The 14,015-nt window shown below is 35.9% G+C and overlaps 1 protein-coding gene across 1 annotated transcript; it reads left to right on the top strand.

The window, feature by feature from the left end:
* Positions 1–7,280: 7,280 nt before the first annotated feature.
* Positions 7,281–13,233, top strand: LOC122317408. The gene is made up of 9 exons (XM_043134495.1): positions 7,281–7,554; positions 7,661–7,782; positions 9,599–9,699; positions 10,163–10,358; positions 10,461–10,553; positions 10,963–11,022; positions 11,159–11,233; positions 11,842–11,922; positions 12,522–13,233. Exons 1-9 carry the CDS (start codon positions 7,332–7,334, stop codon positions 12,891–12,893), a joined length of 1,323 nt encoding a protein of 440 aa, XP_042990429.1. The 5' UTR covers positions 7,281–7,331; the 3' UTR covers positions 12,894–13,233.
* The last annotated feature ends 782 nt before the right edge of the window (positions 13,234–14,015 follow it).

The following is a 14,015-nucleotide window of genomic DNA, read 5'->3' on the forward strand; positions in this document are numbered from 1 at the left end:
TCCTAGCACCCCTATTTTTCATTATAAACTAGTAGCTTAAATTTTTCTATGAAAACTAAGAATGTAGCCATTCCCATAGGACCCCACATCAGGGCAATCAACAAATGAATTGCACAGAAAAACCAAGATCTGTATCCATACTAGAACAGATCATTCTAACAATAAATAATTTGCGACAACTAAATATTGAAAGATAAGACATTTGGTTGACCATGCTTCAAACAACAGAAAGATAGAGATCATTTCAAACCAATATTGGGTCTTGCTAGAACTTAATGCGAATCCCAGAATAAAGCCACGAGTACCCAGTCGATTTAAAACCGTCCAAATCAACAATTTTGTCAGAGGTAGTAGTCTTAAAGAGGATATCTAACCATCTTCTTAACAAACCCCATCTCATAAGTTCCAATCCCACGGTAGATATAAATAAATAGGAAAAGGTAAGTAGTGTAAAGAAAACAAGTTTCATGCAAGACTAGAACAAACAGAACCCATGGGACATCTTGCAATCATCACGGGAAAAACTAGCAAGGTTTTCACTATCTCAAAATCACAGAATCCTAATGAAATTGAAATAGAATTTCAATCAAAAAAAGAAAAATTGCTATATGCCTAAATTATTTAATACTCTATATTTGAACAATGAAACCAGAAATTTAACACCCTACCAACCAGAAAAAAACTAGTATTCAAAGTTCAATTTGAAAAAACTTAGCCAATTAAATTTTATCTTCCTCACAAAGCTTCACGCCCTAAAACATCTTAATAGCATTCGACACAAAAATAATGAAAAAATAGACCTTCAGAGGAGTCCAATCACAATCATACTAATTTATAAACAACAAATACCAAATCATTTACCCGAATCACAAATTTGTTGTGGCAAATTTGTGGATGAAATGGCACAACCTTCTAGACGACGATTCACTGGCAAGGAAGGGGGTTCAATACATCAATGGTCATTGCAAAGAAAAATACACGGAGATTTAATCACCTGATGAAGAGAAAATGTGAGAAAATAGAAAGAGAAGAGAGAGGAAAGCCTTGTAGAGAACACAGAGAAGAGAGAGAGAGAGGAGCGAGGAAGAGAGATTACTGTTTGTGGTGGAAGACGACGACAATATGGACGATCGACGGAGAGAAGGAGCCTTGTGGGTTGAAGAAGAGATTCTTGCAATGGAAAGAAATGGGGTTTACCTGGGTTGAAGAAGTGGAGAGTTTCGGGAGAAGAAAGAAAAGAAAAGGAAATGGGGAGGTTTCATCTGGAATAAAGAGTAAAAAATGGCAGAGAGAAGCGGATTGCCTGGTCGAATAAGAGAAAATGATTTATGGAGAAAGAAAGAAGAGAGAGAAAATGGGGAGGGGAGGGCTCAAGACGAAGAAGGAGAATAAACGAGGGAACGAGTTAACTGAAAGAAAAATGATAAAATATGCGTTGGTCCCAGAACAGTACCTAGCCAAGTCTAGCGAGGAGTTAACAAATACTGTAGTATAAATCTCAAACTTGAAGGATATAGCCATGCCAATACAAATGTTTTTTTCTCATATTTACCTTTAATTTAGACTTGCATTGGCAATGGTCAATGGCTAGTCCATTGCCAATGCTCTTACTGACTTTACTTGTGACGCCCCCAAATTCCGTTTGGGATCGGACGGACATTTGAAGCGTCGAGACATGCAACACAAGGTTACCTGCCCCCGTTCATGACATATAAGATGCAATAATCCTAACATGCATCTAACATTATGCAATATTCGCAGCGGATAATTTTTTTCTTTAGCAATACTATGCACTAAACTGAAAATATCCCAATACTTAAAACATACTTCATACATAAAGATCCATTGAATAACTAAGATCATAGCACTATTCCAAAATAGTTATGATCCAAAAGTACTGGAGATGCAACTCCATCATACAAGTAGTAATTTAACTACTATATTAACATTAACGACGCACCGTCGTTCAGTCGACTGTGTCTAGTTGGTCAGCTCCTGGTCCTCCTTCAGGTCCTGTAACAAGATCTACTATTCGGGAGGAATGGTAGTTGGGACTACCACAGTGAGATTTGATTACAAATCTCAGCAAGTTAACAAAAAACTTCCACACAGACTAATGATGCATGGATGACAGTAAAAGTATAAATGCATAATCAAATTCATAAGTAATTAAAGAATAACTTAGCGTACAACATAGCATAATTGACATAACTTAAATTGAAACATGAACTGAACTTGACTTAGCATGAACTTGCTCTGAAACTTGAATTAACATGAAAAATACATACTCCACAGTTGTTGTGGCCCCATGTATTCTACGTGTAAATACATACTCCACAGTTGTTGTGGCCCCATGTATTCTACACAAACTTGACTTAACATTAAAAATACATACTCCACAGTTGTTGTGGCCCCATGTATTCTACACAAACTTGACTTAACATGAAAAATACATACTCCACAATTGTTGTGGCCCCATGTATTTTACGCATCACAATTGTAGTTAAATACATACTCCACAGTTGTTGCGGCCCCATGTATTCTATAAAAACTTGACTTAACATTAAAAATACATACTCCACAGTTGTTGTGACCCCATGTATTCTACACAAACTTGACTTAACATGAAAAATACATACTCCACAATTGTTGTAGCCCCATGTATTTTACACATCACAATTATAGTTAAATACATACTCCACAGTTATTGTGGCCCCATGTATTCTACACATCATAATGTACTCAAGATGAAATGTGACTGGAATACGAAAGGACTGAAGTCCTGACGTAACATAACGTGACTTGAACATAACTTAGAATACATGACCAACTTGAGATAGAAACATTTCGTAACATGGCATAACATATAATAGACAACATATTTAACATGACATACTTGCAACAGTGAATATTACATGACTTGACTTACATGTAATGGATGACATACTTAGCATGACGTACTTGTAATGTACAGTAATATATAACAGAATATATTATGTAACAGATAAAAATTGATGACAGAATAAATTCTGTATAATAGACAATTACATGATAACTTGACATGGCATGACACATATGATAACATACATACATACACTGTAGTTCTTTTACTTAGCACACATACACAGTAGACTGCTAGTAAGTTAAAAGCTAACTTACCTCGATCTCCGCGTTTCTTATAAAACTTCAAGTGTGATCACGAGGAACTGTAATTAGTGATTTTAAAAGTTAGAACTAAATCACTAATAATTTGAAATATGGAAAATACTAACTTAAAGAGTAAAATTTTCATTTTACTCTCTACATGTGGGAAAATGACCGTTTTACCCATAACTTAAAGATTTTGCATACTAATTTCAAAAGTTTTCAAAATTTACATTCCTCATGTAAATTTTGTCCTAAACTTAAATATCAACTCAGAAAAATTTAAAACAAAACACAACTATGGAAAACACACTATGGCTGAAACATCCATAGGTTATTTCTCTTGATTTTTGTTGCAATTCCTTCCAACTTCAAAACTCATGCTTAAACCAAAATTTTGCAACAACATCTCCCAATCCTAAGTTCAAAACCATACTTAAAACATCCATTTAGAAAAAGCTAATAATCAACACCAAACTTTTTGTAAAAAGATCCAAACACTTAAATCATAAGTTTTGACCTTAAATCAAAACATTTCCAAGACTTTCAAAAATCCAACCAATCAACTACTTTAAACGTTAATAACTAAAGATAAAGGGTTATACCATCACGATGCACATCACACGGTGCATCGCCATACAACACGGAGTACACTCCACGTGTACTCCCTTCCTTCTACACCACACATCACTACAGCACACGTCACACGACGCGTCGCTGTACTACACAGAATACGCTCCACGCGTACTCTCTTCACACATCATGCCATATCACAACTACGGCATCCATCTCATGTCCACACTTCATGGTACAATCCACAATACTACAATTCAAGCCCAACACTTCTCAACTACATTTCGCTTCACAACTACGCAGCGAACTCCACAATTATTAATTACGCAGTCTACGATCCAACCAATTAACTACTTTAAATGTAAATAACTAGAGATAGAGGGTTATACCATCGACGGGCTAACCCGTGCGTCGCTCGCTGCTCGTCACGGTTAAGCGTCGGAGGAACGTACGTGGCGGTAACACCGCGTACGGTGGCTGTCCACCACATAAAGTGGTAGTTTGGGCTTGAGAAAAGCTAGGCGTGGCCTTGGAAGGCTCATGGTGGCCTCGTGGTGGTCGAAGGTGGCGGAGCACGGCGGCATCATGCCGTGAACCGTGAATCCGAATGGTGGGTGTTTGCTTGAGGTGGTGGAAGACCATAGAACTTCATGGCAAGCTAGGGAAAGGTAGAGGAACATGTGGTGGAGCTGTGGTGGCGAGGTGGTGGCCATACGGTGGCTCACGGCGGCGGATTGGCCGTTTGAAGCCATTTTCGGCCTTGGAGAGTGAGAGAGAGTGAGAGCTCTACATAGCTCCGTTGGCCATGAAATTTCTTGGGGAAGTTCGTGGTGATGAGAGGAACAAGGTGGTGGTGGTCAAACACCATGGGTGGCTGTGTACGGTGGTGCACGGCGGTGCAACCGAACGTGTGTGTGTGGAGACCCATCGGAGAAAGAGTGAGAGTTAGGGAGAAAGAAGGACATGGGGAGGAAGCTCTTGACATGGTGGTTCCGTTGGTGGTGCTTGGTGGCCGTTTTGGCCGTGTATGGTGGTCCAAAGAGGTGAAAAAAAGTTGAAGACCCATTTCTTTGAAGGAGGAAAGAGAGAGATCGGGTAGCCGGTTTAACTCACCACCGGTGAGGTTGTGGTTGCCGGTGATGGAGGGTCATGCCGGTGTGGGAGGTGAGGCACGGTGGCCGGAGGTGGCGCCGGCTAGAAGCTTGGACCGAACGGCTATGGTGGAGGAACCAACAACACGTACGTCGGCCATGAAGAGGAAAGGGAGGAGAGAGAAAAGAGAGAAAGAAAGAAAAGAAAAAGAGAAAAAGTGAGGAAGAAAAGAAAGAGGCTTGGATAATTAATTTCAGTCATACGTTTCGGGATCTTAAAAAGGATCTAACGATGAGTTTAAACACTGATTTGAAAACGCGTAAGTGTTTTATTTTAATACAACACTTAAATAAAACACTAAGAGAAATTAAGATAAAATATTATTTTATAAACTAAGGTTTATAAAATAATATTTTCTTCATCATTATATAAAATGATAAAGTATCATTAATTAATCAAAGTGCATAAAACACTTAAACAAAATACTGAGAGGAATTAAGATAGAATATTATTTTGTAAACTAAAGTTTATAAAATAATATTTCTTCATCATTATCTAAATTGATAATGTATCATTAATCACTCAAAGAGGATAAAACCATTTAATTTAAATAAGAGTTTTCAACGTAAAGTTAAACCTCTTAATATTTTAAAATAACTAAAATATTTAATATAAGATATTATCCACAATTATAATATTTTCAGAGCCCATTAAAATATTATAATTGTGATACATTAAAACATACTTATCTAATAATACTGAAAATATATTCTATAGATATTTTCATAATATTTAAATATTCGTAAGCATTAAAATATCTATCTTACTTTGAAATCCACAAGATAGCTTTCAGAACACGCCATCGAGATACAGTACGTAGAATAAGTTTCAATACGTAGATCGAGACTCGTCAGATAGACTGACTCTCGACACGTAGAACGAGGCTCAGCACCTACACCGAACCCTGCCACGTGGATCGAGGCTCATAAAGAAGAAGAAGAAGAAAGGAGTTGATATTACAATAAGCTAACTTATAGAGTTTTCACGGGGTTTCAAAAGTCAATAGAAATTCCTTAAATTAAATTTCTAGCGGGTTGTTACATTACTACTTCACGAATGGAATCGATTGGACTTGCTTTTGTTTTTTCACTGGGGGAGGAGGCCCCCTCCTTTGTCTATCAAGATTTTTTTTATTAGTTTTATTTTACCTTCTTTCGAGTTAAAATAAAAGAAACAAATTTATAGATTTTTGGCAACTCTTGAAACACAATGACACAAACAGATTCACAAATTAAAAAATATTAAAAAAAAGTAGTGGTTTTGTTAAAATCATCGCACATGGTTCTAGCCCACATCTATGCGTGGTCTTCACACGCCATTCATTTCGGCATCTTTTTTCGATACAGACGCTAGATCATTAGATTTGCCAGTACTAAACTTTTCATATTTGATCTTTGTACTTGAAAAGAAATGAGCGTGTTGACTTCACATATTATCACATATTATGAAACTTATCAAAATTGATCTAAACTGTAATATGTCATTTTTCGCATCAATTTTACTATTTTATTTTTTAGTTTCCTTATTGTAATTTTTTTTTTTTTTTTAAAGTTCATCCCTCGTATATTTGTATGTAGAGGTTAAGTCCTCTCTTTCTGTGAAGGGTAAAGTTGAGTCTCTTTTTAGGCAGAGAGTGTTGTTTTTTAGGCGTTTGTATGTAGAGTATCAACAATAAAGAAAATTATATCAGCTACAAAAGAAAATAGTATATTGGTAGAGTTCTAAATATATTATTTTGGTTTATGATGTTATGTTTGATATGAGGACATTTCAAAATATATCCGGTCATGAATGTAAATTTTTTCGATAAATGAATGATGACAGTTTTTCTTAAAAAAATTATACACCGTTGGGACACTTTTACTCACTCTGAATCCAAACTAGAGTTTAATAGACATATTTAGTAGTCACCCTAAAATTGTCCAAAACCTAAAATCAAATCCACGGAAAATGTAAAGATAACAAAGACTTGTTTTTATAATAAAACAACTCAGAAAGAGATAACAAAGACATGAAATGTTTTTTTTCTTTTTAATGTTTTTATATTTTTAATATTTTAATTAAAAAAAAACATTAGTACGTGTAATATATCTTTTTGGTTTTTAGTATTTTTGGATTACATATATATGCATAAATTATTTGGTGTTTTATTATTTTATAACTATGTTCTAGTTTTTTCTAATATAATTACTAACGTGGTTAATCCTTTTTTTTTAATGAATTTTATGGTTAAGCCGCTGAATAGTACCGCTTATTCCGCTAGTCACTTTTTTTTTTTTAAATTATTATTATTATTATTATTATTTTATATTTTAATTTTTATAGCATATTTAAATATTTTTAAAAAATAAAAAAAATACATCTATACATTTAAAATTACTCCAAAACAAACTTTGTTTCCAACGGTACACTGTTGCGGTCAACTATACGCCGCATACAAGCTTTTCTCCCTGGGTAATCCTATGAAGTATTGGAAGCGTTGTCGGGAAAACGAAGAACGGCGAGTTAGGCAAAACGCAAATACATATTCCGAAGCGGAAGCACACAATAAAGCGTATCGACGAGTTGCTACCCGTCAGAGACTCGCCAATCTCATGGCCCCCCAGTGCCTAGCTTCGAAATGCTCGACAGCTAACATAGCATTAGCCATCGCCGCTGCTCTCTTTGCTTCCACAGCCATCTCTCGTACGCCTCTCTCTCTCTCTCTCTCTCTCTCCCCGACTGCCTGACTGGCGCACACGCAGGCGTGTCAAGGTCATTGCTTAATCTTTCTTTTATTTACGATTCTCAGTCTATTTCTGGAGGAGAAAATGCAGAGGTTTGGAATCCAAGGTACGAGAGCTCGAGAAATCCCTTAAGTCCTCATCGGAGAAATGTGGTGCCGAGAGACAAGGTCGTATTCGGGCTCAGCAGGTACTCCATCCCTCTTCTTTCAGCACCCCCTTATCTTTAATCTTCTTTTTGTTCCATTTCATTTGTGTAAGCGTGTCTGGGTTTTCCTTGTACTCTGTTTGGTTTCTGAGAAAACTGTAGGAAAAAATCAAACTAGAAAGAGAAACCAAATGTTTCAACGTTGAGTTTTTGATGTTTTCTGATAACTATAAATAGAGTTATGGGTTAGTGCCCATAAATGAAAAGCGGCTCATGGTTGTTAAAGGCTAAACCATTGATTTAAAAGTCCGACTGTTGGAGATTAATTTAATTAAGCCCTTAATGCATAGATCGTTACATTACAATACACTTTTGAACGGTGCTAACCATTCCCTTTAACACAATGGATTAACATCATGCTCATACCCAGTACCAATACATTTTAATCCAGCATCCAGCATATAGATAGATAGCTCCTTCCGTGACTTCAACTCATGGCGTGGTCGCTACTCTACACGCAACTTGCCCAAGAAAAACTGTAATTTTCAGTTGTAATTAAAATTGAATTGAAAAGAGAAAATGATTGCCTTTTTGTTGATAAGGGCTACCTTGATGGAAACCCAACCTCCTGGTAGATTCAAGAAGGGAATTGCCAGCAACAAAACAGCGGCATTTGTATTAAAGGGAGACAATATTGTTTTAAGGTGTAGTTCCAGTAGTAAACGACAATGTTTTGATGTGTAGTGTTAGTAGAAACGGCATTGTAGCAAGTATTATTTCTAGCAGAAATTAGTTCTGTTATGTTTGCTAGATTGTGGGCCAATTGCTTATGTAGAAGCTGAGATGCAGTTGAGGGCTCCCTAATCTTAAAGATAATTCCTTTAATTTTTATCTTGTATGTGGAGGTTGGGTTTCCGTCTAAGTAGCTCTTATCAATACAGAATTCCATCATTTTCTCTTTTCAATTCACTTTTCTTCCCATTTCTTTATTAACTCAATTCACTTTTCCTTATGATTGACAATTACAGCATTCCTTAGGCTAGTTGGGTATAACAACGGCTATGGGTTTTTAATTTACAGATTGGCGTCATATCATTGTAGGATATGCTCTTACAGATTGGTTTACTTTGGCAATGCCTTTTATATCAATAAAATTTTAACTTATATATATAAAAAAAGATATGCTCATACGAGTCCTTTAGAAATATTGCTATGGAAATAAGAGCGGTGCTAATCTGCTGCCCAAGTAGCACCGCTCATTGTTACCGCTAGTTCATTTTGAACTTTTTTTTTTCATTTATTTTTCACATTTTTTTAATATATTTAAATATTTTTTAAAAATAAAAAAAATATACCAATACACTTAAAATCACTTTCTTAATCATTAAGGGAAAAAGAAAAAATTAAAATGATGAGCGGTACACTTTATACTTCAAGCGGCAAAGTAATGTTTCTCATGGAAATAATGCAGTCCGGTTCTGGAATAGGAATAATGAAAATTGAAAGGTATTATTTATTATTTCCATTAGTATAGTTTTTTTTTAATAAGTATTTCCATTAGTATAGCTGATTATTACCTTTGGAAAGAATTAATACAGCTGATTATTATAATTATAATTATTATATTTTATCGCCTTTATTTATTTATTTCATTGTGGGAGAATCACCAATACTTTTTGTAATGCTCATATGGAATAATTCCTTTTGTGTTGTTTACAATTTGTATCTTTCTTTCTGTACTCGTGATGATCCAGCAATCCATAACTGTTTATTGTTGGGCTTACATACGTCTTGCTTACAGCTCATAATAAGTATTTGTTGTGGTTGGCCATGTTATCTGCTGATATCTTTTCTATAGGCAATGAGGAAAGCACTAGCGTATCCTAAATCTGACAATTTGGAGTTGTCTTCTTATCCCATGGCACCCATTGGTGTCATCCAGTCATGCTTCTCTACCAGGTGCTTGCAATTAAAATGTCGTAACTTAAAATAAGCATTACCTGCTATGAAGAGTTCTATCCCTTTTTTCTTAAAATTTTCTTCTTTCCTTTGGATTGCACCTGATGATGTTTGAAATGAGTCTAACATGCTAGGCAAATTTATGCTCAATAATCTAAGGACAATAAATACTTTCTATCCAGTTAAAGGCATATAAAATTACTAGACATTCTATCATTATCCTCCTAGGAAACCAGAATTTCACGAGAGTATTTTGCTCCTTTTATCCCCAGAGAGTTATTTTTGTCAGGAGATCAACACCACGACTCTGCAATTTCTCATCATGCAATTTTTGAGTGTCAAGTCAACTGTGTTTGGTAAAAGGTTAACAAACACGACCAAAAGGTTTTGCATACCTCTATGCTTCTTTAACATGCATAAATGATCTCAGTTTTTTTCTTTTTTCTTTTTTTTTTGGGTGCAGGAATGGAACACCCAGGCAGCCTTTACTTGTACCCCTTGCTAGAGCATGTCTGGTATTTGATCCCACTCGGGTTCCTTCTGCATCCCTCGAGGGTCTTGGAGAATATTCTCATTGCTGGATTATATATGTGTTTCACTTAAACACAGATCTGGAGAAGTTATGGAAGGAACCATCTAAATCAAAGTTCAAGGCGAAGGTATGTAGAACAACTGTTTAACATTGTTTACATGTTTCATGCTTATATTTGTTTCAAATGCATATGTTTTTAACTTCTTTAAAAGGTTGGCTGGATGGCTAGGTGAGAGTACCAAGATTGAAAGGCGGAAGGATGGGTGTCTTTGCTACACGATCTCCACATCGACCGTGCCCTATTGGGCTCACTGTTGCAAAGGTTAGGATATGAAAAGGAAAATATGAATGGAGTTTTCCATAGCATTATATAAAGATAAAAATTTAGTCTAGAAGGGGAGAACTGGAAATTGAACCTTTTAGAAGTAGGGAGGCTAAAAATCCCCGCAAAAGTTTGACTCTCTCCATTTATAGTTTTACATTTTTCATATCACTAAATATATGTATATATACTTGTCGAAAAAATATATCTGTAAACATATCAAAGTTTGTGAGATTACTTTTGTATAATTCTTTTGTGGCTAGAGTATTTCTCTACGTTGAATAGGATTTGATTTCTGCTCTGAACTTACAGTGGAAAAATTTATTCCTCCAAATAAAAGACAAATATGACAACTACCAAATGGAAATAATATATTCAGTTTGATAGAGCTAGAATTTGTGTACTGTAGGTGGAGGCTGTAGAAGGAAATATGGTACTTCTCTCTGGTGTGGATCTGGTTGATGGGACGGTAAGTTTTTCAATGCTTGTCCCAGGTAGCCACACGAATTTTAGACCTAGTGGGTCTTTGGTTTAACTTTGAAGTACATCTATGGGATGTTGCTTATCGCTATGTCAAGCTGCTAATTGTTTTAATTTGTCAACAGCCTGTGGTTGATGTCAAACCTTATCTACCATACTGTGATGCAATCGAAGGAGCAACAGTGCCAAAGTGGGTTACGGTATTCTCTCTATAGTTCCTTAGCATAATGTAATTGGACATTTATGATACGGTAAATTTTCCACAGAGAGAGAGAGAGAGCCATTTCCAATCATATTTATGACCTTTATTAGCACGAACTATATGAACAAGTTCAAAATACATGAAGAAATATGCCTTAAGCACAAATCTAAAATACAAAGAAGAACATGATATGTTTGCAGTTGCTTTATGTCAAGCCGAGTAAAGTCAGTGTTGGGTTGGGTTTGTAATCAGTGATCCGAACCCAAAACCTTTATAATCCATTTGTTGAAATGTTCCTTCACTTAATTTTGTCTGCTTATATTTCCTACCTTATTATATTCTGAGAATTTTGTGGATTGCTGGAAATTGATTATAAGTTGGAAACATGCGTCTTATATGTGTAAATGAAAATTTTCTTTTATAAGAATATTTTGCTAATAAGAAAAAAACTGCAACCCAAGTTCATAGGTTATATGCGCAAGTGGAATTACCCTAATAAAGATTGAAATAATCTCTCTCCCCCTGCCTCCTCCTCCCCCTTTTCTTTTCTTTTTTGTAATTCATATCACTAATTGGTTCTTGTTATGAAATAATACGTATGCACAGGAGGACAATTTGTTGGAAGTAGCTTCTGTTAGCTTCTCTGAGGGCTTCCCTTCCATTCTTGCTGACTGTTGGGTTAGAACAGTATGTGGCTTAATTTTCTACTTGAAATGTTTGGCACGTGTCTTATTTCATTTATTTGTTTAAGATTTTGTATTACATGGTGGGATAGTCCACATTGTTCTTTTTTCAACTACAATCTGCACAGACCTGCTGCTTGCATGCTCTGTGAGACTGACTGCCACTCCACAAGCATAATTATATGAAGTGAAATTTATATATTTTTATGGAGCATGTTTCTGCGTTGATTTTAGTATGCAGATCAGTGTCAACTTGTGCTAACGCAAACCATGTTTTGATCAAAACCAAGTGACCAGCCCAGCCACACACTGCTGTAAAGCATGTGTGAGCCATTCTTTGATTGTCGAATAGTCCCAAAAAATTCACCTACAGTTTTTCTACATATAACTCAGTACACCACAACAGTCCCCCATGCGTTCATATCATCACACCTCAACCCCCCCCCCCCCCCCCCCCCCCAAAAAAAAAACAAAAAAAAAAAAAACAAAAAGGTAGCATGTCAATGTAGTTACCTGGAGTTTTGCTTTTTGTCAGCCATAACTTGTATACTTCTAACCATTATATTTCAAATTTTTATTGGTTTTTTTTTCCCAATGTTTAAGGGTAAGAAGTCACTCTATGCTTCCCCGGAAGAGTTCCAAAATTTAATAAAGCAGGTGCTTTCATGGGATATTCGGTCACTGTCTCAGAGAAATCGACCTTATGATTCCCATGTTGAGACAAGAAATGGCAAAGCGTTGGTTTCCGATTCAGACAGTTACCAAGATGAAGAAGCTTCTACCCCCACGACTGATCAGGCTTTTCTTTCTTTTGGGGGAATAATTTATCATCTGAATTTGGAAGGTCTAGATGTCTCATACAGAATCAATTGCGATGGAGATGTCATTGTTGAGAAAGTCGCCATTTCACCCAACATCCCAAGCAGCCATCGAAACCGTTGCAATTACTCGTCATGGATAGACAAATCTAGGTGACTCAAGGCCTTCGAGACTTGATATTGGTGTTTCAATGCCTATAATTCTAGCGAGTTTGTTCTCTAAACATTTTTGTAGAACTGGTGACTTCCCTGTCCCTAGAAATAGCATTGTGGTTATTATCAGTCAGTAAATTTCAATTTTTAATCAGAATGGGAGGTGAGGGTACTGCAGTCCAAAGGCTGGCTGCCACACAAAGTGGCCATGACGCTACTATCCACCATCCTTTGCCGGTCCCTAGTATAAGGATGGGGTTTCTTCCTTTAAATGGTTCCCGTACATGTACCATGATTAACATGTTTGAATAAGACATGTAATTGTTGGTGCTGCATATGCACTACATGTAGTTTGTATTGGTTAGTTTGTCCCATTCAACATGTTCTCTATGATTTACATATGAAGAAGATTCTCAAACAACATATTCCACGCAAACATCCCAATCTCAGTTTGTTTGGCTTGCTGGATGGGCATAGAATGTAAGTGCGCCCCCCATTGCAAGTTTAGGATGTTTTGACATTGGAACTGAGGCAAAGCATAATTCCAAGGACGACTTTTATGCAACTTGTTTCCACCCCACCAAAACAAAACACATAGATGACTTCACAACAATCTTAGATTGCTTGAATTTTAAGGAAGCGGTAGATAGATAAATAAAATGAATTTTGTATTATTTATTATTCATTTAATATTATTTAAAAACCTTTATACAATTAATCATACAATATTAAAAACTTTATTTCACGTGTTTATTTCTTATTTGTTAAGTCTTAAAAACGTTAGCAATTCCAGAAGTTACTGGAAGAAGTTTATTTTCTGCATGTGTGTATTTTACTTTTCATGTGCAGCTCTTACATATAAAATGACATTCTGTACATTTTCAGAAGTCAATTTAATACGATAAGAACTTTCTCTCTCAATCCAATTCCTTCGTTCCTTTCTCTGATTCTTGGTCAAAACTGAGCTGTTTGTCCAAGTTTTATCACAGAATTCAGACCGTACTTTAACGAGCCGGGTCAAGTGCTTCGAGATCGAAACACGAAGAAAAGTAGACCGGATAACATGTTTTTTTGAACTTTGAACATTTTAGACGACAATATTGGATTGGACTGGACTTAATTGTTG

The sequence above is a fragment of the Carya illinoinensis genome, chromosome 7 (genome assembly GCF_018687715.1).
Source record: "Carya illinoinensis cultivar Pawnee chromosome 7, C.illinoinensisPawnee_v1, whole genome shotgun sequence".
NCBI classification, from domain to species: Eukaryota; Viridiplantae; Streptophyta; class Magnoliopsida; order Fagales; family Juglandaceae; genus Carya; species Carya illinoinensis.